Raw genomic sequence first — 24,003 nt, 5'->3', positions numbered from 1 at the left:
CCAAAGCCTGTGCTCTTTCCACTATGCCTAATTGGTTTGGAAAGCAGGATAACATTTTACCTTTAAAGAAAATTATGTGAGATCTTAAGTAACCAGGCTTAGTGAGAAGCTTGGTTTAGTATCTTTCTGTACCCTCACTGAGTGGGGAAAAAACGAAGCAAGTGCAATTTATTAGTATAAAAAAATTAAAAATGTGTGCAAATTTAGAAATTTAATGTAAGTCTTTACTTGATAATAAAAAGGCATAGGTGGCAAAGGACAAAACTCAAGTTTCTGAGAAAAAAAGAACTTTAACTTTGCTAACTGGTTAGGTTCTGGGGAATTTTGAAAGATAATTAAGAAGTGCAATCGCTTGACTCTGCTGAACTAAATAATGGATTATCTGTGATTTAAATTAACCAGAACAGAGACTCACAAATTAGAAACTCCAAGGAAACACATAACTCAGCCTTAGAGATCAAAGGGTCTTTCAGGAAATCAAATAAGGCATACTGTTTGCTTCAAGTAATATACATCTTCCCTGCTTAGAAATACACAATATACAGCACTTTGCAGGAATAAAATGTGCAGTTCAACGTGGTGCAATGTCGGCTGAGAAGTGAGGGATAAAAGAAAATTCTGAGATATGTATCCAACTCACCCAGTTATATGCTCCAAAACTGTGAGAAGGGATCTTATTAATAACAGCAAAGGTAATTTCTAGGTGAAGAAGAACTTTAGACATAGGAAAGTATTCTCTGTTAGTGAAGTGCATGCATTTTATTACTTAAGAGTGTCTGTAAGATGGGAACTGGGGGGGATACATCAAGAATGCAGGTCAGTATTCTTGAGAAAAAGATGATCTGAACATGGCTCACTGAGAGGCAATCAGCTCTGAGTATTAGGAAACAGGTGGGGTTTCCTAAATGAAACCAAAGGCAAACAAGCATTAATAAAATGAAGGTAGAATTTAGTTTCTATAATGGACAGTTAAGAGACAGTAATAACTTTATGCAACATTGTTAATTTACTAGATAAACAAGTATCCCAAAGAGCTGTACATATTTTATATAAGAGATTTTGTACCATTAAACACATGGGGTGAAACATGATAGCTGTTTATTAGGAATGGATTTATTTTTGGACGGGAAAAAGGAAAGTGGCATGAAATAAAAGATGGCCATGGAGATGGAGCTATGTTGGTTGTATCTTACCCATCTCCAAACTGAGTAAATATGAACATATGCACTTCATGTGCAAGTCTAGGGAATAAAAATAAAATGTATATTGTGGAGGTTAAAAGGCCATCCCACTTCATAATACTTTCTAGTCAAGCACAGCATTTATACATTGCTATGCATGCCAAATATTAAAATTTACTCATATCTTTTGATGAGGAAACTTTGCAATTTCCATACTGGTTACTGATTAATACATAGTTATATGCTGGCAGGTAACTACAGGATTTCCTAGGATATTCCTTGACATATATTCAGCTCTTATCTATATTTTAAAATATGGATTAAAAATTTGGAATGTTAGGATTGCATGTCTTGTTAGCCAATCGTTTTATGCAAAAGTATTTATAGCCTTTCTTCCCCTATGTTTGAACTGCTATGACAGTCGGGTACGTACACAGAAGCCATGCTTACAACAGATATACTCCATCAATTGTGTTCTAAGTACAATATGCAATCTGCTGCTATAATGTTACCTCTTAGAAAATGTCTGAAATTCATTTATGGCAGTATTGTAAAATCAGAAAAATCTTTGCTTCTATTATAACATCTAGAGGTTTTCCTACAAATATACAAAAAAAAATGCATAGTGCATATAGTTGTCATCAGATTTAAAATCCCATGAGGTAAGGTCTAGGTCTTCTATTTAGGTGGGTATGTTGCCCTTCACACCAGGTTTAATCTTAAGAGTGCCCAGAACAGTGGAATATGCATGACAGAGGAATATGCATGGTGAAGTGTTAACAAATACTATCTATAATTTAACAGATTGGTACGAAAGCTAACTGTTGAATTCTCTTGCTTTGTAGAAATACTAAAGGAATAACTGTGTAATTAGTTACAACCACAGTAACAGAAATCTGTTTGGAGATTATAGATTAAAACATTTCAGGAAATAGAAACACTGCAGTCAAATTTTTAGGCTAGAAGTATTTTTTATTTCTTCAATTACTTTTGGACTCCCTAGCAACATTTATGGGCAATCATCTCTGTATATTGGGAAAAAATACCAGTTTTAAGAATACTTGCTTTAGGTCTTTTTCTTATCTACTAATCTCAAACTCATTGATTTAATCTTTTTGTTGAAATTTCTCACAAAAGTTAATGCTATCTACCTATATAGTTTGTTAATCCATATAGGAGGCTAGTGGTTGACTTTATAAAAATCCATTAACACTATACAAACTATGTTATCTACTAACGCAGGAAGATTTTTCAGTAGTTTATTAGGGAAACAGTTGTAAAATTGGAAGTCTCAGCTACTAGCATAACTAAAATCTTAGCATGCAAAAAAATAAAAAAACAAAACAGGAAAAAAAGCCATGGAAGGAACACAATCCACTCTTCCCCATCCCCCTCCCTCCATCTTTCTTCTTATATGGAATAAGGGCAAAAACTGCTTTCAATTCTAGACCACCCCAGAATATAATATACTGCTTTTTAGGGTAGCTTCATTTTAAGTCTTCCTCTTTAACAAAGTCAGCAAACAGTTAAGTTATCCTATGAGGCCTTGAAGAAATGTACATGCTCTTTACTAACATTCTCAGTTTTAAGGAAGAAAACCACTATTAATTAGGGATGCAGTTGAACCCAGAGTTCTGGTACAGTTGCTTTGCTTTGCTGAAGGGGGAAGAATCCCCAGGGATTGTGAAAATGGCAAGAGAAACAGGGCAATTAGAGCAACACCCACCTCACTCAAGAAGTGGCTGTGGGATCAAGAGTCTGAACTGGACCTGAACATATTCAAAACACCAGGATTTTTCCAGCCCAGACCCTAATCCCTGGTACTGCCTGGAATAGACTTGGCTTCTGGGGGTGTGCTGCCCCCTAGGCCCCTTGGGTCTCTTTCGCTGGACTTTCACATCCTGGTGTAGTGCCACTTCGTCTTGAAAGGTAGGGGGCTTCCACTTCCTTTCTGTAAGCAAGGAAGATTGGGTACAAGGGAGGTAAAAGGACAAGAGGGGGAATCTGTGAGCAGGGGGAATCTTGGACAACTTAAAAGAGAAGGGATACAAAAAGCTAAAATTTTTAAAACTGTGAATAATATATAAAGTTTTATAATGAAGGCCTACCTTCATTGCCATTTGGCATTTAAATTCTTCAAGAATTGAGAGTCTATTTTAGGGATTGGGCTTTTCGACAAACTGAATTCCTAAAGCTGCTCTTAGCTGAAAAAAAAGTTTGGTACCACTGATTTTGAAGGTCCTCTTTCTAGGCAATGAATATTATAAAAAATAGAATGACACTGCTTTCTGTTTTCTACCCCAAATGTCAGAAGGTCTAAGTAACCTGTCCATATAAAGTTCCAGTCCCTTTACTCTAGAACATTGAGAAGTACATAGGAAGAGGCCTTCAAGGAAAATCAGTTGGAGAGAACTCCTCCCTATCTCCATCCATCAGAATAATCATTAACTCTACAGAAGCAGGTATTGACACCTACTTTATTTCGATCTCCCCCACCCATCAAAACTAACGAAAATGTAATCACTACTTTACAAATTTAACTCAATTATTTACTCGGAAATCCTGTCCCCCAAATTCTTTTCCTCCCTCTTCTCTTCTAACTCTTTTTTTCCTCCAGCTTCTATGGGTGAAAAGGAAAGGTCTAATATCATTTATAGTGGGCTAGGCTTGGGTATAGAAAATACTACAAATTTATTATTAGATGCCCATAAGAAAGCTGTCTCCACATAAACTGCTAATGCACCTACTACCTAAGGAAGTAGCACTTACTCTGATCCAGCAGCCATATCTGAGTAGGATGTATCTGGTGTGGTGACTCCCAGAGGGATTGCAATGCTCATGACGTCCAACACAGCAGAAAGTAGAAATCACGGGGTCCAATTAATGGAGACTGGCCACTCTGAGAGTGGGGGTGAGCTGCGGAGCCTCAACCAACATGTTATGGACATGAGGAAGCCTGCCATAGAAAAGAAAAATACGTAGTAACCAGAGAGTTCTTTAAATTTATCCTAAAGGCTACTGAATATTTTTCCATTTTTTGAACAAGGCTTTTAAGGGATAAATATAAAAGAAGTACAGCAAGGGATCTACACATTGTCCTATGTTTACTCTGTAATGCATTAATATTCCACAAAGAGAGGAAGAAAAAGTTATGCTTACTTTTCATTTCTATTTTAATTTTTCTTTTCTTTTCAGATAAAGGGAAAGTAATTGTCTACATAGCTCATTAATAAGCACATTTCCCCCATTCTACAAATGCTCATCAAACAAAATTTTCTGGCAGCTAAGACCTAAGAAACAAGTCTTAAAATACAGGATGGTTAATAGAAATATCATAGTTTAACTAAATTCTTTAACAATTCAAGATCTTCATTTAAACTTTTTTTTCTATTCCACAAATAAATGCAGTTTTACCAGGAGCTAATGGTAAATTAAATGATAAAATTCCAAATTAAATATGATAAAAGAGATCAACTTGTTTATATTTGATTGGATACAGCTGCTTCTTACTGCCTTCTTTCGTCACAGAATGCTCTTTTCCTTTCTTTTAAACCATTTTAACTATAATTTTGGGAGAAGATGCAATTTTTTTTTTTTTGAGGAAGATTAGCCCTGAGCTAACATCTGTTGCCAATCCTCCTCTTTTTGCTGAGGAAGATTGGCCCTGGGCTAACATCGTGCCCATCTTCCTCTCTTTTATAAGTGGGACGCCTGCCACAGCATGGCTTGATAAGCGGTGCGTAGGTCCATGTCGGGGATCCAAACCTGCGAACCCCGGGCCACAGAAGCAGAGTGTGCGAACTTAACTACTACCCCACCAGGCTGGCCCCAGAAGATGCAATTATTTTAACAACTATATTTGTGACATAATATCCACTGCTAGGTGTGAATAAAAACATAAACCACAGTACCGTTCCATGATAAAGATTAGAAAATTTTGTATGGAAAAGGAGTGAGGATACCTTGAGCTGGTGACCACAACCAGTGGAATTTGGGAACAGAAAGACTCACAAACTACTGAAGTGTAAAAAAGCAAAAGTAGATTAAGAGATTTGGAGGTATGATGCAAAGAGAAAAAACTGTACTTTGCATGATTTTACGTTAGTGGTTTTGTATTAACATTAAAAAACCATTAAAAGGACCAAACAACAAGCATTTTATGTGGGAGGGAAGAAAGAAAATGTGAATGTCAAAGATTCAGGTTAATACAGATTTTTGCAAAAATACTACAAAAAGAGTCATGATTGATATACTGATTCATGATAAGACAAGACAGTAGAAAAGTCAAATGATTATTTATACTAAAAAACCCAAATGGAATGAAAAGTACATGATATTGAGTCAATCCAAGGGATTTAAGGCAAATTTCAAATGGTAGATGATGTGAGGTGCTTGAATCTTATTTTGATATATGAAGCAAATTTATGGGGATAAGAAAATAAATTGTAAACAGTGAATCAGGCCAAGATTTTTAAGGCATAAAGATAAACTACTCTTTCGTGTTGCTATTTTAGAATGACAGAACAGCTATAAACTGCTATAAGCAGTCTTCCCTGGCACCTATACTTTGAAACAGCTAGATCTCACCAACGGATCTAGCACTCTCCAAATCTGGGTGTGGCAATACACCCATTCCAACTTAACTGGAGGTGACATAGTGCTAGACTCGGGACTGAAATGAAAAGAAAAAAAATCTTCCTATCTATTGCTTCCTCACAGCTCATAAAAGAGAAGTGATTAATATAACTTTCTGCCTTTGGGCTAATCTTACACACAGATGTTTCCTTTCCCTAACAATATATCCAAACAGAAATTTAGGCAGTACATCCTCCAAACCTCTGGGAAATTGAAATAAAATCTACAAATGATGGAAGAGAAAATACATATCAAATAAGCCCCAAAGAGCACAGTTAAATATTGGAGATAGTTGGTTACAACTCTTTCTCTAATTTTAGTATGACTGTAGAATTGAAATAAAAAGAAAAAAAGCCCAGAGGTTGCCTGGTTTGATAACCCGATCAGAGTCTGATAATGATCATACCTCCCCCGACCAATATAGGAATCTGAATCATGTGTTATATTTTCAGTAAAGGACAAAAAAAATTACTCAACACCATTAAAAATCCTTTGTCACAGCCATTACTATTATATGCCCGTAAAAAAAGTAGGCTTCTAGATAAAAGAAAACTTATAAACCTAAGCTAATGTTTAAAAGGAAAAGATGAAAAATTTACTCCAGATAATAGCTGCTTAATGAATGAATAAACGATTAATACATTCCTTAATGAAATCCCAACCCATCTAATTTGGATAGTTGATAAATAACTTTAAGAAACACTAAGTAGTTAACTATGAATTTCTTTCATGAATTCCTCCATTTTCCTTTTGTCTAGTTTTACATGATCCTTCCACTCTTCTGATGAAGACAATCATTATAGGTCAGCTTGGCCATCTTGTTCTAAATAATGTTTTCACAATATTGGGGCTTCTTAATTCAAAAAATGATAACAAAACCAAATTTCTCATATAACCCTGAGAGTAGTTCCTTCCTCTAATGACACTCTGCAAAATGTAGCTATTAAAACGTTAACTGAAGAACTTTTAACCGATTGTTCTATATGCAATATTTTCTTATTACAATCACTCTACAGTTTTATAAACCAAGATAATGGACTCATAGTTTAGTTTACCAAGCTTAGTAGTTATAGCAGTTATTAATTTATCACATAGTTTGAAGAGCGTCCTAGAGAGAGTAGTAAGAATTAACTCTGTCTCTAGGTGGAACAATTTCAAGATATCTTTCACTTGTTAATTTGTCTGTCTCTTCCTACCAGAATATAAACTCTATGAGGTCAGGGATTTTTGTTTTATCTTCTACTGTAGTTCCAATGTCCAGAACAATGTCCGGCACATACAGGGTGTTTAAGAAATACTTGCTAAGTGAATTATGATCACCATTATCTCAACATATGATTTTAACATTCATTAAAATACAAAAATTAAAATGAATTAAAAGAGTTTATTTGGCTCAGTCACCTTTTTATAGACCTCTGAATATGAAGTCCCCAAAAATTATCTTCCAGTAGCTCTGAAGACCTAGAAAAAGTTGAGACACAAATTAGTACAGAAAGAACACTGATGGATACAGAATAGGATTCTACAGAAATAATATTTTAATGATAATTTTATGTTTAATTTCTGTAAACATATTGCCTTGTTTACCAACCAATGTTCCACCTAGTACTGTATTTTTGTCCTTTAACCTTTATATCCTGTTTTCCTCTAAAGCCAGGACCTAAATAAAGGGTAGAAAAGGAAATTATCTTTATTTGACTTAAGAAGTGGCAAATACTTCATTATATCACTAGGTAATCCTTCACTTTCCTTCAAATTAGAATTCTCTCCCATTTCCCAAGAAATTCCTCTCTCTCTATCTTTCCTAGGAGATGCTTCTCTTCTCCAGTGACCCCTTCCTAAATTCAGAGGCTTTTCTGTAATCAAATGTCAAATTTACTCTCCAGTCAGACAAGGACCTACCATTACCTATTTAAAGTACAAGTTCATATGATTCCTTCCTTCCTCCCACTCCACCCCACCTATCTTCTTGTCCAACTATAGTAAAAGAGTGACAAAAAGGAGTCAATTCTATTTGTGGCCAACTCCATAATGGAAACATGTGGAAAAACAGAGCCTTAATCAATTTTCCACTCTCCAAAAACGAAAATAAAATAGGTCATGATCCAGTACTTTTGGGAGAAAAAAGTCAAACTTAACATAAGCCAGAATGAGGTATTAACACTTGACATGTTAATATATCATTATATGTGAAAAGAGCTGTTCATGGGATTCCAATTACCAAGCAGTAGAGAGGAAATGTACTCTATGTTGATATTTTATGGATTTCCAATTTATTAAAAATTGGAAAATCAACTATTCTTTAGAAACAATTTTAAAAGAGCATACTCGGGATTATAAAAACAAAAGGTATGAAGGTAGCAGTAAAAAGAAGGAAGAAAAAAATTAAATAAACCAAGGAATAAAAAGTAGACTCCTTTAGCAACAATAAATAAGAAAGATAAGAAATGACAGGAGAAAAGGAGAAATAAGTATATGAGTGTATGGTAGGGGGAAAAATAAATGCATCAGAATTTCAACTTCATTTCAATTTAACTATTTCCAGAACAGTCCATTAGAATCTGCAGGAACACTAACTAGTAAGTTCTTGCATTCAGAAGTAGAACCAGACTGTCTCCTAATACTGAGTACTCTTTTGAGAAGTCACCATTCACATACCGTTTCTAGAGAAAAGGCTGTTAGTTAAAGAGAACATGCCAGAAATGGTTTATAATTACTCCTGTCTTTTTAACTGGGTTCAGAAATGGTCAATAGCCTTTGTATTTGTCATTCTGACAGTCTCTTCTCTATATGACTAGCTGAAAGCACAAGACCCATGTGATCTGTCTGGTCACTCTCAGAGAAGACAGACAAAAAGTGTTTTAAGAACAATTCTAACAGAGATTTCAGAAAAAGTAATTGCATCAGCCAGGTGAGCCGGAAGCAGCTGGGAGACAAGAGTCCAATAAACAGCCAATCCAATGAAAGAAATTCAGAACAAGTCTGCTTCAGTAATCCTGTGAAGAGGACTGGCAGGAAGAGGAGTGCCGCTTCAGAAAGAGAACAGGCCTCATATGCTTCAGACAGTCTTTGTACTGAGGCTGTGGACCTTGGCCATTCTCCCAGAAATGATGCAATCCTGATGAACAAGATCTGCTGCCAGAGAAACAATTGTTAACAGCCTATGCAGACAGCAACTCAGCCAAGAAGCAATCTCTGATCAACCCTCTCCACAAACCACCAGAAACCCAAATCTCTTCCTCAATTTCAGTCTCTGATAAAACATTTAAGTGAATATATATTTAGATATATATGAACAAGCCATATTCTCAAAATGTCCCTTTTTTAAAGTTCCTTTGGCTTTACAATATCTATCATCCATCATTTAATTTTAAATAAAACACTGAGAGCATTTTTACTTTCATGAATATAATTCTCCAAGCATATTAACAGCAAGGTATTTAGACTGAAATTTTACACGTATTTTTATCACTCTCATAAGAAAACATTTTGCGAGGTAGTGGCTTCCTGAAGTATGAAAATCACTCTGGAATCTAGGGCCCAATTACAAGATTTCAAAGTAAGGACAAATATACACACTCACTAATTCAGGACCAGAAAGGTATTTTTATAGATATTTGAAAAATTATGTGAAATTCAATACGTTAAAAATAGGTGTGTAGGGCCGGCTCCGTGGCTTAGCGGTTAAGTGCACGTCCTCCGCTGCTGGCGACCCGGGTTCGGATCCCGGGCGCGCACCAACGCACCGCTTCTCCGGCCATGCTGAGGCCGCGTCCCACATGCATCAACTAGAAGGCTGTGCAGCTATGACATACAACTATCTACTGGGGCTTTGGGGGAAAAATAAATTAAAAAAAAAAAAAAAACTACTGAAAAAAAAAAAATAGGTGTGTATTAGAGAAAAAGAGAAAAATCTCTTCTTGCTTAGGCTGACATTAAAGGTAGGTTGAGGGGCTGGCCCAGTGGCGCAAGCAGCTAAGTGTGCGCACTCCGCTGCGGCGGTCCGGGGTTCGCCAGTTCGGATCCCGGGCGCGCACCAACACATCGCTTGGCAGGCCATGCTGTGGTGGCGTCCCATATAAAGTGGAGGAAGATGGGCATGGATGTTAGCCCAGGGCCAGTCTTCCTTAGCAAAAAGAGGAGGATTGGCAGATGTTAGCTCAGGGCTGATCTTCCTCACAAAAAAAAATAAAATAAAATAAAGGTAGGTTGAGTAATATCACACTTTGCAATGCCCACCTTCCTCAAGGACAACAACATTACTTTGACTCTTATAAGAGGGTTAATGATTATTTTTATTCTATTAGCCACAACTTACTATTTTAGAATCTAACTTAAAAATATTCTCAATTTAAAAGTCCTTCCTAGATTCCTCATCTTCTAGGCCTGGTTTTTTTCCAGAGCTTTGTTATCAGGGTGTTCACACAGTATTGTTATAAAATTATTAGGATTTTTTTCTCACTAAATAAAAGACCCTGCATAAAACAAACCTCAGTTCTCTAAACTCCAACCAGCCAGAAGCCCCACTAACCAAATTTTTTCCTTTTGAAAGCAATAACCCTTAAACTGGGATTCACTAAAAAACACAAGCATCTAATATATTCAGCCCAATCTACTATCCCTAGATTTAAACTATTTAATCGTGAAAATTAACAGATACATAGAATAACTCTGAAGCAATAAAAGATCTTTAATAGGCCAATAAATGGATAAATTTAACTCAGCTAAGAAAAAAAAACATTTCGGGAAAATTTTCAGTAAGGGTTAAAAGAAAGTAGTCATTAATTTTAAGATTCCATTTCTGAACCTACTGATTATTCAAAACTTTTTCATACATCTAAGTTGAATTTATTCTTAAATACTTCTTCACTTCAATTTCCTTCTTTTGAATGACTACAAAATAGTAAAAAGGGGAGATGGGGAAAGAATATTAGAAGGTTTCTTTGTATGATTATTACCTGCAATTTAATTTTCAAATCACAGAACAGTTCCAAATGCAGAATAAATATATGAATACATTTTATCTACATGACCAACTTATTTGAGAACTATGTGACAGCTGCGTTACATGCTTACCAGAATTCTATCTCCAACCCAAACTGAAATATTGAGGAAAAACACTGCTGTTATACTGTAACACATAGCTTTTTACCCTGGGAGAAGAAAAAGCACATTAGGAAAAAGTACTATATTAGGAGTTAGGAAATTTGAGTTCTAGCCTATAACTTAATTAGTTTAGTGATTTCAAAAAATATCACTTTTTATAGATGAACCTCAAATTCCTCAAAGTAAAATCTTCATTAGGTTTCTTCCTGCTCCAAATTTCTATGAATCCTGGCACTGGCTTAGGCAATTCATACAATGTTTCAAAGTCTCAGTTTTCCCACCTGTACGAGAAAAATAATAATACCTGTCCTGCTGACTCATATGTGCATATGGGCTAGCATATGTAGCAAATAAGAGTTTAAATGGCTCTCTGGAAACTTTAAATACATGTGAAGAAAAAGGAGCTGCTACTAATAACCTGAAGGTAGCTAAAAATTATTTTCACTCTTTTCCAACAATATGTATTTCAATTTTGCTACAGTAAATAATGTGAGAAGACGACAGGTGGGAAACATGAAAAACACAGCACAGGAGAGATAAGTGATAAGCACTGGAAGAAATAAATAAGAATTATCAGAAAATAAGAGATGAACTCTAAGAAAAGAGAAAGTGCACAGAGATCCAGTGAAAAGTTCACGTAATTGGGATAGTACAAGTTATAAATTAGGCTTACAATCTGAAGCAAGTTAATGCAGGCTCTAGAAGTTCAGGGCTGAAGAGAAAGAAAAAAAGAGGAAAACATCGGGGTAAACAATTAAGAGAGACTAAAGAAATGTCATGATTTAGTAAAATTTAGAGCCGAGATAAAGTTTTCCTTTTTTTTTTTTTGCTGAGGAAGACCAGCTCTGAGCTAACATCTATTGCCAATCCTCCTCCTTCCCCCCCCCCCACGCCCCCAGTAGACAGTTGTATGTCATAGTTACACATCCTTCTAGTTGCTGTATGTGGGACGCGGCCTCAGCATGGCCGAAGAAGCAGTGCATCGGTGCGCGCCTGGGATCCGAACCCGGGCCGCCAGTAGCGGAGTGCACGCACTTAACCGCTAAGCCACGGGGCCAGCCCAAAGTTTTCCTTTTCTCCCACCTCTTCTCCTGCAACACTTGTTTATCCCTTGGCTCCTTTACCTAAATTTATACTCCCTCAAGGGGCTACTAGGCTTGGCACAATAACCCGATGTCTATAAAAGCTCTTAAGTTTACTAGAATAGAAGACAATTAAAACCCAGTTTTAAAAAATTCCTATTTTAGTCCACAGTAAGAATTTCTTTCCCCATGAAAAATGTCATTAATGGCAATTATTATAGAGGCCAAGACATACTTAGTTGTACTTGGGAGAGTGGTGGTGGATGCCACAAATAATGAAATTAAATACTACGATCTTAAATTATTTTAAGTTGACATCGAAGAAAACTATAACCAAGATAAACAGATATTTACTGCTAAACTAACCAAAGATACACAGACTCTTTCTATCCTTAACAAGAAACAGAAGCCTAAAATTTTCCTAGGTATCAAATAAAGATGACACCCTCAAAGAACTTTGATTTACCTCTTTAAAGAGCTATATTCTCAAGACTTTGTGAAGGCTCTGTCCTACTGTGTTTGGAGCCTCAGAGCATGCTTTAGACCCATGTACCACACTACACAGGAAAAGAACCTCTCATCCCTCTACATTTGCCTCCTCTCTGTCCAGATCTTTTTCACTTTCAAACTCTGAAATGGGAATCACGTTTACTTTCTTCAGACGAAGCGGGTTGTGACATTTATGAGGCATTAATATCTGTTATACTTTCAGTAGTTTAAGCAAAATTTCTCCAGTTGATAAAAAATCTCGAGTTTTAAATTTACAGTCTAGTTCATTATTTTACAGATAAAGAAACAGAGCTACAAAAATATTAACTTTAAGAAGTCACATACACAGTGGTGGAGCTCAGAAGAAAAGAAAGTAGGATTTTAATGTATAGCTTCTACTTATTAAAGTAACCACTACTTACTTTAGATAGCAACATCTGAATTAAAACAAAAAAAAAAATTTTTTATTATGCACCAATTATTATTATGCTACATTAGAAAAACAAGTCCAGATTAAAATTCCTGGCTCTCTTGGGATTTATATTATCTAGATTTGCCAGTTTTTTCTTCAATCATTCATTTGACAAATATGAAGTGAGTAACTACTATGTGTAAAAACTATGTTAAGTGCTATTTTAAGATGTTTTTCTTATCTAAAGTAGGAGAGGGTAGGCAATTTGCAAACTTTTTAGGTTTGCCTATGTGCCAAGTATTGCATTTTCAAAACCATGAAGGGAAAAAAAAAAAAATCCTAAAATGTGCCTCTTCAATTAATGAGTCATTCTGAAGAAAAAACACCACCCTCCCTCTCAAAGAAAGAAAACCTCAAACCACTCCATAGTTTACCAGTGACACCGAGACACAGAGGAGTCTCTTACAGAAACAGATTCTTTTATAAATCTTTTAAATTGTTCAGATAAAACTTATCATTGACTGGTCTCATGGAAAATTCTATTTAGAATAAAAGACAAGGGGCAGCAACAACCCTCAAAACAAGACAAACAGAATCTGACCACACATGTTTTGTGATTATCTGGCAGACCAGGTGGCTAAGTATATAGCAGTAAAGGCATTAAAACTTAGTAATTCTGATATGCACAACAGGGTTCCCCTCCCCAAGCAATAGCGGTATCTTTATTCTCATTATAAAACTAATAAATGCTTGTTAAAAATATGCAAACATTACAAAAGCATAAAATGTAAAAGTGAAATTCTTACACAATTCCATTTCCCAAAGAAACCCCAAAGATAAAAGTGATAACTCTACCGTTCTGTAATCTGCTTTCTTCATTTACCAATAAGTTTTGGACATCTTTCTATATGCGTATGTACAAATTTACTTCTTCCTCTTAAATGATGACATGGTACTCTATACTATGGATCTACTGTAGTCCTACTACTTAGTAGGATCTACTAAGTCAGGCCTCTGTGGGTGGATGTTTAGATTGTTGCCAATTTTCCATTAAATACGCAATGCTGCACTGAATGGTCACGTATATATGCCTTTTTTTATACACGTGCACAATCATTTCCTTAAGACACATTCTTAGAAGTGAAACTGCTAGAATGGCATGAGCATATTTATTAGTGATGCCGAACCACCCTCCAGAGAGTTAAAACCATTTTACACTCCCATAAACATAGTGGGAGGCTACATTTTCTCACAAAGCTTAAAATAATTTCAATTATAACTTTCCTCATAGAGTCTTTTCCTTAGAAGACTCTCTACATTCTAAAAGAAAACCCTAAATGAAAGTTGACTACAAATTTCCAACAGTTCTGTGATACACTTTTAAGACTACTGACTGGATGTGCTATTGTCCTCTAAAATTCTTATATACTAAGTAGGTAATCTCAGATACCTTTTCACTAAATTTGGGCCAGGATCTTCAAAATAAAACCTAGATAAGCCACTATTTCAGAACCAAAGTATTTTCTTATAGTTGTCACACAAGATAACTTTTAAATCTTTTCACAGAATGCACCAAGCTCCATATTTCTTCTTCTAGTAATGAAAAAACAAATTATGTTAGCCATCTGCAATTTAGCTGGCATCTATAGGGTCCTGACTGAAAAATCTAAGTAATGTAGAAGATTTGAGCTCTTTGGTTTCAAACAGGTTATCAAAACTCTGTTCTAGCAGTTCTGCCTCAGTAGTATACAATATGATGCCTTCATTTTTAATTACTCTTGGAAAGAGAAGAAACTTTGAAACTACAGTAGGCTTGTTAACACTGATTTACTAAAAGATAGGGCCAAAATGTTGACTAAATTTGTAGCGTAGCTACAAGTTCATTTGGTATACTCCATTATGATATCAGACACCCACATGGTCCAACTCTAAGCCCTGAACAAATGAGTAAAAAAATTCTCCTTTTCACTGTGGTGTCACTAGCACCTGACTGAAAGCCTGGATGCAGAGCTATTCTTTCTCCTTTGAAATGTTTCACAGACTTTTATCCATCCATTCACCAACACTACTCACCTCTTTATGATTTCAAGGTTGCATTATAGCAATAAACTGATCTCAACTATCTCTGGGTTCTCAATAATCCACTCTTCATTCTTTCAAGACATGAACCCTTCTAGAGCATAACTTTTTTTTTTAAAGGATTCTTTTTTTTGAGGAAGATTGGCCCTACACTAACATCTGTTGCCAGTCTTCCTCTTTTTCTTTTTTCTCCCCAAAGCCCCAATACATAGTTGACTATCACAGTCATAGAGTTGTAGCTCTTCTGTGTGGGATGCCACCTCAGCATGGCTTGATGATCAGTGAGTAGGTCCATGCCCAGGATCCGAACCAGCGAACACCGGGCCTCAAGTGGAACTTGAGAACTTAACTGCTAAGCCACCTGGCCCCTACAGCATAACTCGGATCATTATCATTCCACTATTACGAATCTACAGAGGACTGTAGAACTGCTCCCTAACGCCTACTGGGCTAGTTCTAACTCCTTTGCCTGAAGGGAACAAGACCTTCTTGGTTAATTAGTTATTAACTCATTTCTTCTCCTTCAAAATTTTGTTCACACTATTTATCCTGTCTGATATGCTATTTTTTGCATTAAAAAAAAACTTTATTATGAAAAATTTCAAATAAATATAAAACCAGAGAAAACTCTGTAATGAACTCACGGATCCTACCCAGCTTTAATCAACAATCAACTCATGGCCAACCTTACTTTATCTGTAACCACTCCACTTCCACAGGATTATTTTACAGTAAATCCCAGAAATATCACCTGTACATATCACATCTACTGAGTGGAGTTGTCTCTTGTATATCATAAAAATGGGTGAGAGAGGTCTGCTTATGATGATAGGTGGTGGTGATAGGGAAAGAAAGGCCATCATTCTTTTGCAAAAGTTAAGATGGATAAACGGCTTAATGCAATTCATCAACTGATAGATTTGCTGAGTAATGTTTAGGTTTTAAATTATACACTTATGGCTACTGAAAATGTCAGTTATTTTTTCTTAAGAAAAAAATCATTGTAAGCAATTACTTTTTTGACACGAGTTTGTTGATAATAAAATTTCTTGTATTCTTGGGAATGCAAATTTCTCCTTACAGCAGAGCTAACTGCAAGTACACACGTGACCCACAGCTGTGACATAGCATTCTTATATATGCTATATGTCAATAAATAAAAATGGATAAAACACAGAAGAAACACCCCAAAACAGGTGAAGTGTGATATTCCATAAACCTGTGTATTAAAGATAAGGACTGATAACATCACACAAGCAGTGGTTTATTACTGAGATAGTAACCAGCCGTTCTCCTTATTTTTAGTGAGCAGTTTCTAAGAAGACTAAGAGAATCTTAGAGTGATGACAAACAGCGTAAAAAGGGTTACCTACTTGACTGAGGTGCACTTTCTAGTCAAAAAATGACTCAGCAATAATGGTGAGTGTCATAGAACAATACATTTGGGATGTGTATGGATGATTCCTACTTGAACCACAAGGTACACATATCTTAAGGTCCAGTTAGTGGAAAATAGGCCCAAATCACGGTCAATGCAAATATATACCACTACACATTCTGTTACCAAACTACTCACCATAAGCTATATTGATAACAGTGAAATCAAACTTAGAATAATTTGCAACTTAAAAAGTAACAGTGATGGTGACCAACTCAAAGAAACACTGATACACATTGTTTTGCCTAAGCAAAAAACTAGCTTGTATTTACTCATATAGCAGGTTACTGAGTAAAATGAAATCTGTGGAATGGTGAGTACATTATTTCCCCAGAAGCCCAAAAGGATGAACATCTCTGGACCAAGTAGCTAGGGGGTTTGTTGAGACCCAGAAACTTCAAGAGTTCCCATCAAGCAAAACATCAAAAATATTTAACTTACGGATTATAAAAATTTTCTCTGGAGATCTTAACATAAAAAATGATTTTAAAACCTTGACACAGATGCTCATCTTTGATTCAGTTTCAGTAAACACTTAGCTGTGTTTGGGCCAAGATTCTCATTCATTTAATGAATACTTATAATAAATTAGCTCCAGGACACTGACAAAATAATACTTTTTAGTTAATGAATACAACTGGCATAATAAGTTGCTCTAAATTCTCATGAAAAATATAATCACAACCATATATCATGCTAAATTTTCCCAGTTATGTTATTGTCTCCTTTAATCATCTCTGTTGGTTTTCCTGTCATATCAGAGTTTGACCTTAAGCAAAGTACAGAATTCTAGCACTGAATAAAGTGGAGTGAACACACAAAGTATCTTAGGATTTACTTGCTATTTTCCCTTTTGTGTTAAAATATCTTCTATTTATAAACTTTTTTCCTGAGTAAATTATTTCTTTTCTTTTTTTTTTTTTTTTTTGTGAGGAGATCAGCCCTGCGCTAACACCTGCCAATCCTCCTCTTTTTTGCCGAGGAAGACTGGCCCTGGGCTAACATCTGTGCCCATCTTCCTCCACTTTATATGGGACGCCGCCACAGCATGGCTTGCCAAGCAGTGTGTGGGTGCGCGCCCGGGATCTGAACCGGCAAACTCCGAGCTGCCGCAGCCAAGTGTGCGCACTTAACCGCTTGTGCCACCGGGCCGGCCCCCTGAGTAAACTATTTCTAAACTCTTAACATTACTGTTTTTGAATACTGTATTTCCTTTTCCAGTACCTGGCGACCAATATAAAAACTAAGCCAGTCCCCCTGCCCCCAAATCCTATGCCCCAGATTTTGACAAATCTCTTATAGACTACCACTAATAACTTTAAAGTAGTGGTTCCCAATCTTTTTGGGCAAAAGCATAGTTTTTTAAAAGTGCAAAAATTTTGGGGGGTGGGAGAAATGGGTGAAAAGGGTCAAAAAGTAGAAACTTCCAGTTATAAATAAGTAATGGAGATATAAATAAGTAATAGGGATATAATGTACAGCAGGGTGACTATAGTTATTAACACTGTACTGCATATTTGAAAGTTGCTAAATGAGTAGATCTTAAAAGTTCTCATTAAGAAAAAAAACTTTTTTGTAACTAAGATGACATGTTAACTAGACTTATTGTGGTTATCATTTTGCAATGTATACAAATATTGAATCATTATGTTGTATACCTGAAACTAATATAATGTTATATGTCAATTATACCTCAATTAAAAAATAAAAATAAATGAGGCCGTTAGGGTGAGCCCTAATCTAATATGACCACGGTCCTTATAAGAGGAGGAAATGAGGACACACAAAGAGATACTAAGGATGTGCATTCACAGAGGGATGACCACATGAAGAGGCAGCAAAGAGGGCAGCCATCTGCAAGCCAAGGAGAGAGGCCTCAGGAGAAACCAACTCTGCTGGCACCTTGATCTGTGACTTCTGGCCTTAAGATTCAAGATTGCGTTTCACAGTTTAAACTCCGACTCTTTCTCCATTTGTGTATGAAAGCAAAAAAGAAAACTAGTAGGCTCTCCATTTACCTATACTATATCAATGCTCAAAAACTAATCCTGGGTATAATTAGCTTGTTACTGTTTTTCCAGCAGACTGCAAACTTAATACTTCTTAGCTATTATTTGAATTCCTACCAATCCTGCTTTGGTGAACTGCTCAAAGGAGACAATATTTGCCTAATCTTTTCTTTGAGGGGACTTAACAATGAATGTTTGTTTTGCTATCAGCCTATTACAATACAAAAACACTAATTTACAAGCCAAAACAGTTTTCAACACAAATGTTTGGGAGCTGCTTGTCACCACTCCTTATTCTACCTAAATATAAATTCCCTTAAGAAGTCTTATCTGACTTCTAGACCTATTATTAATGCCTGCCTTTTTTTCTTTTCCTTTTCAAAAAGTTATTTTCTTTTGGGAAAAAAATATTGAGTTTACCAAGCACAGTTGAGGGTGCATGTATGCCAAGTTGATACAAGTAAAACCAAGCAGGTTTCAATCTCTAGTAACAAAAATATTTGAATTTTCAAAAATAAAAACTGAATTCACAGATCATTTCTTTATAAGAAAACAAGTATGTTCACAGATGGGCTTTGTGGTGATTTGTGGCTCAGCCCAACAGGTCAAGGGGGCACCTTTTCAGACCAAAGAAGAATCAACTGAGTCTAGTATCTTGCTCACTTAGGAACCAAATCCTAGGGTACTTGTAGTTTTTAACCTTTTTGAATAGTGATCACAGATTTCTGTGACAATCCGATAAATGCTATGAACATTTTCCTCAGGAAAATGCAGAGAGAAAACTTGAGGTAAAAATTCTAGGGATTCACAGACCTCTGCTCTACACCCTTTCCTGAACTGCAGCCTGTCTGAGATAAAGGAAGCCGGTAACTGACCTAATGCTAAGGTATGGGTGACTGGAAGAAGGCTATTAACTTTTTTTTATACCAAGGAAACCAGAATTTACAATCACTGTAGTACAGGATAACACCCAATAAAAACCAATTCATTTCCTTTCTCAATTCAGATCCAGGAGCCCCATCCAATTCCAGACAAAGAATCCTAAAGGAAAAAAGGTCAAAACAACAGATGGGTAGCAATACCCAAAGTCAGAAGGAGAGTAAATGGTAGATTATACTGGTGACGGCAGAAGGCTCCTTAAATAAGATAGGTAATATGGTATAATGAAAAGATCTTGAAATCTAAGGACCTGACTCACCCTATTACTAGTTGTGTGATCACTCTGATTCAGTTTGTTCATTTGTAAACCATCGGATAGCACTATTTTGAGAATTAAGTGAGATAACATTCGTAAGAGAACCTAGTAAGAAACTTGGCACGTTGCAGGCACCCACTTTTGGTACATAGGATTACAATATTAGAGAAGTAAATAAATAGAGGTCATAAGGAAGGCAAATAGGAACCACCTTCCTGCTTCCAAGGCAACAGTATGAAGTAGAGGGGAAGAATCTACAGTTCGAGTCTTGCTACTAACATTCCCAGTCCACTAACAGTAAGATCTGCCAATAGTCACAGAAGAACCTACGCCCTTAGTCAAATATCCGATTAATTTTCTTAAAGAAATCTTGACTGTGTGGCATTTATCTGATACTTATAAGACACCTTTTCAGAAATTCAACCATCTCATAAAATGGAATCTATTGTATACCACACACACTATTAATTTACACTTGTTTCTTCAATCTGCCTGTCAGGAATGCTTTCCAGAATCTGTACAGACTTCTTTAAAATTTCCTTTTAGTACAAAGTCATTACAGATCTATGTAGCCACTCTATTTTTCTGATAGAAACATCACATGACAGTCATAAGAGGAACGGGGCTCAGAGGACAAGTAGCACCAATGGGGAGAGACCAAAACATCTGAGTATGTTTACTAGTCTGCTTTAACAAAACCCACACAGTCAAGTCTATAGATACTTTTTTTTGTGTGTGTGTGAGGAAGACTGGCCCTGGGCTAACATCCGTGCCCATCTTCCTCTACTTTATATGGGACGCTACCACAGTCACAAGCAGTGTGTCGGTGTGCGCCCAGGATCTGAACCTGCGAACCCTGGGCCACCAAAGCAGAGCGTGCGTACTTAACCGCTGCGCCACTGGGCCGGCCCCAAGTCTCTAGATACTTTTATCTTAAACTTTAAAAATTTTTATTGTCAAAAATTTCAAAAAAGTATAGAAGTAAAATTTTATAAAAAACTTCCTTTACTCATTATTTTGACAATTACTAACTCATAGTCAATCTTGTTTCCTCTCTTCTACTCTAAAGCAAACACCAGCAACATATCATTTCATCCATAAATATTTCAGCATATATCTCTAAAAGACAGAATCTTTTAAAAAAACAAAATATGTGCTCATTTTAGTTCCTGTTTGTTTTGCGGGGGAGGGGGAAGACAACATCATTTTGTCCTTTCCTAGAACTCCCATTCCTATATCTAAAACATTGTCAGCCAATTTGAATTCATTTTAGCACTCCTCAATCTCACTCTACTCCCAAGGTTTTAAAAACAACTTCCAAAAAATTAAAGAGGAGGAAACACTTCCAAACTCATTTTACGAGCTAGCATTACTGATACCAAAGCCAGACAAGAACACTACAAGAAAAGAAAACTACAGGCCAATATCCCTGATGAACAGAAATGCAAAAACCCTCAACAAGATATTAGCAAACTGAATTCAAGAGTACATTAAAAGAATCATACACTGTGATCACGTGGAACTGATTCCTAAAATGCAAGGATGGTTCAGCTTCCCAAATCAATAAATGTGATAACCACATTAATGAAATGTGGTTTCATTACTGAAATTAATGAAATGAATAAAAATCATATGATCATCTCAATAGATGCAGAAAAAGCATTTGACAAAATTCAACATTCTTTCATGATAAAAACTCTCAACAATACATTTATAACATTTATAACAATGTTATAAACCAATGTTACTGCAATAAACAAAAAATTAAAAAAAAAAACTCTCAACAAATTAGGTATAGATGGAATGTATCTCAACATAATAAAGTCCATATACGATAAACCCACAGCTAACATCACACACAATGGTAAAAAGCAGAAAGCTTTTCCTTTAAGATCAGGAACAAGACAAAGATGCACACTCTAACCACTTTTATTCAAAATAGTACTAGAAGTCCTAACCAGAGCAATTAGGCAAGAAAAAGAAATAAAGGGCACCCAAATTAGAAAAGAAAAAGTAAAATTGTCTCTGTTTGCAGATCACTTGATATTTTATCTAGAAAACCCTAAAGAGTCCACCAAAAAACTGTCAGATAAACAAATTCAGTAAGGTTGCAGGATACAAAATCAATATACAAAAATCAGGTGCAATTTATACACTAATAACGAACTATAGGAAAGAGAAATTAAGACAACAATCCCATTTACAATAGCATCAAAAAGAATAAAACATTTAGGAATAAATTTAACCAAGGAAGTCAAAGATCTGTACACTGAAAACTATAAAACACTGATGAAAGAAATTGAAGACACAAATGAATGAAAAGATACTCTGCTCATGGATTGGAAGAATTAATATTGTTAAAATGTCCATACTACCCAAAGTGATCTACAGATTCAATTCCATCTCTATCAAAATCCCAACGGCATTTTTCATCAAAATAGAAAAAACAACCCTAAAATTCCTTTTATGGAACCACAAAAGACCCTGAATAGCCAAAACAATCTCGTGAAAGAACAAAGCTGGAGCATCACACTTTCTTTTTTCAAACTACATTACAAAGCCACAGTAATCAAAACAGTGTGGAATGGGCATAAAAAACAGACACACAGATCAATACAGCAGACCAGAGAGCCCAGAAATAAATCCACGCATATAAGGTCAACTAATTTCCAACAAAGGCTCCAGGAATATACAATGGGGAAAGGATAGTCTCTTCAATAAATGGTGCTGAGAAACCTGAATATCCACATTCAAAAGAATGAAACTAGATTCCTATCCTACACCATACACAAAAATCAACTCAAAATAGATTAAACACTTGAATGTAAGACCTGAAACGGGACAACTCCTAGAAGAAAACATAAGGAGTAAGGTCCTTGACTGATTTTGTCAATGATTTTTTGAATCTGACACCGAAAGCCAGGGCAACAAAAGCAAAAATAAAAAAGTGGGACTATATCAAACTAAATGCTTCTGCACAACAAAGGAAACCATGAACAAAAGGAGAAGGCAACCTATGGAATAGGAGAAAATATTTGCCAATCACATATCCAGTAACGGGTTAACATCAAAAATATATAAGGAACTCATATAACTCAATAGCATAAATAAATAGACAAAAGAACTAAATAGACATTTTCCCAAAGAAGACATAAAAATGGCCAACAAGTCCTTGAAAAGGCACTCAATATCACTAACCATCAGAGAAATGCATATCAAAACCACAATGCGATATCACCTGCACGCCTGTTAGGATGTCTATTATCAAAAAGACAAGAGATGATAAATGCTGGTGAGGATGGAAAAAAGAGAACTCTTGTGCACTGTTGGTGGGAATGTAAACTGGTACAGTCATTATGGAAAACAGTAAGGAGGTTCCTCAAGAAATTAAAAATAGTACTACTATATGATCCAGCAATTCCACTTCTGGGTATTTATCCAAAGGAAATAAAATCAGTATCTTCAAGAGATATTTGTACTCCCAGGTTCACTGCAGCATTATTCACAATAGCCAAGGTATGGAAACAACCTGAGTGTCCATCAAAGGATGAATGGATTAAGAAAATGTGGTATCTATCTATTTACCTACAATGGAATATTATTTGGCCACAAAAAAGGAGATCCTGCCATTTGTGACAACATGGATGAACCTGGAGGGCATTATGCTACATGAAGTAAGCCAGACAACGAAAGACAAATACTGCATGGTATAACTTACATGCAGAATATTTGGAAAAAAAAAAAAAATCAAACTCATAGAAATGGAGAGTAGAAAGGTGGTTGCCAGGGGTCAGAGTGCAGGAGAAATGGGGCGAGGTTGGTAAAAGGGTATAAACTTTCAGTTATAAAGATGAATAAGGTCTAAATATCTAATGTATAACACGGTGACTCTATAGCTGATAATACTATATTGTATAATTGAAATTTGCTAAGAGATTAGAACTTAAGTGTTTTCACCCCCCCCCCCAAAACCTGTAAATATGTGAGGGATGTATTAATTAACTCAATTGCTGGAATCCTTTCACAATGTCTATGTATATCAAATCATCACGTTGTACACTATAAACATATTACAATTTTATTTGTCAATTATACCTCAATAAAGCTAAAAAAAACCCAAACATTGAAACTAACGAGCAATCTGTTGTTACATAACTTTATCTGAAGGCACTTAAAAAGCAGGTGTATTTTAAAAGTCTAGAGTGAAAAAATTCCTTTAACTCTGGTCAGCATACATGGTGCCCTAAAGCCGCTTCAAATAAAACAATCTCTAATAACGTCTAAAAAGGACCTTGGATCCTGAAAAGAAGTTTTGTTTCTTTAAAGCTCTCTTCTCTAGTAAATTTTTTAATGTGATTATATTTATATAGTAAGCAC

General features: G+C 35.7%; 1 protein-coding gene across 11 annotated transcripts in view; it reads right to left on the bottom strand.

The window, feature by feature from the left end:
- SETD5 (SET domain containing 5) overlaps positions 1 to 24,003 on the bottom strand; it is a 76,925-nt gene that overhangs the window by 39,598 nt on the left and 13,324 nt on the right. For 7 of the 11 annotated variants that reach the window (XM_058564058.1, XM_058564100.1, XM_058564071.1 and 4 more), the window contains exons 1-2: positions 3,951 to 4,031; positions 2,908 to 3,132 (exon numbers count right to left, since the gene is read on the bottom strand). Coding sequence is in view for 3 of the 11 variants with exons in the window: in XM_058564082.1 (XP_058420065.1) it covers positions 3,951 to 4,021 (71 nt within the window). In the remaining 8 variants the exon portion in view is untranslated. Of the gene's footprint in view, positions 1 to 2,907; positions 3,133 to 3,950; positions 4,138 to 7,217; positions 7,278 to 24,003 lie in introns of those variants that run through there. The other 4 variants (XM_058564082.1, XM_058564125.1, XM_058564146.1 and 1 more) reach the window with 2 other exon arrangements.

The sequence above is a fragment of the Diceros bicornis genome, chromosome 2 (assembly GCF_020826845.1).
Source record: "Diceros bicornis minor isolate mBicDic1 chromosome 2, mDicBic1.mat.cur, whole genome shotgun sequence".
NCBI lineage: Eukaryota > Metazoa > Chordata > Mammalia > Perissodactyla > Rhinocerotidae > Diceros > Diceros bicornis.
The sequence above is the reverse complement of the archived record's forward strand: the minus strand, read 5'-3'. Positions and strand labels throughout refer to the sequence as shown.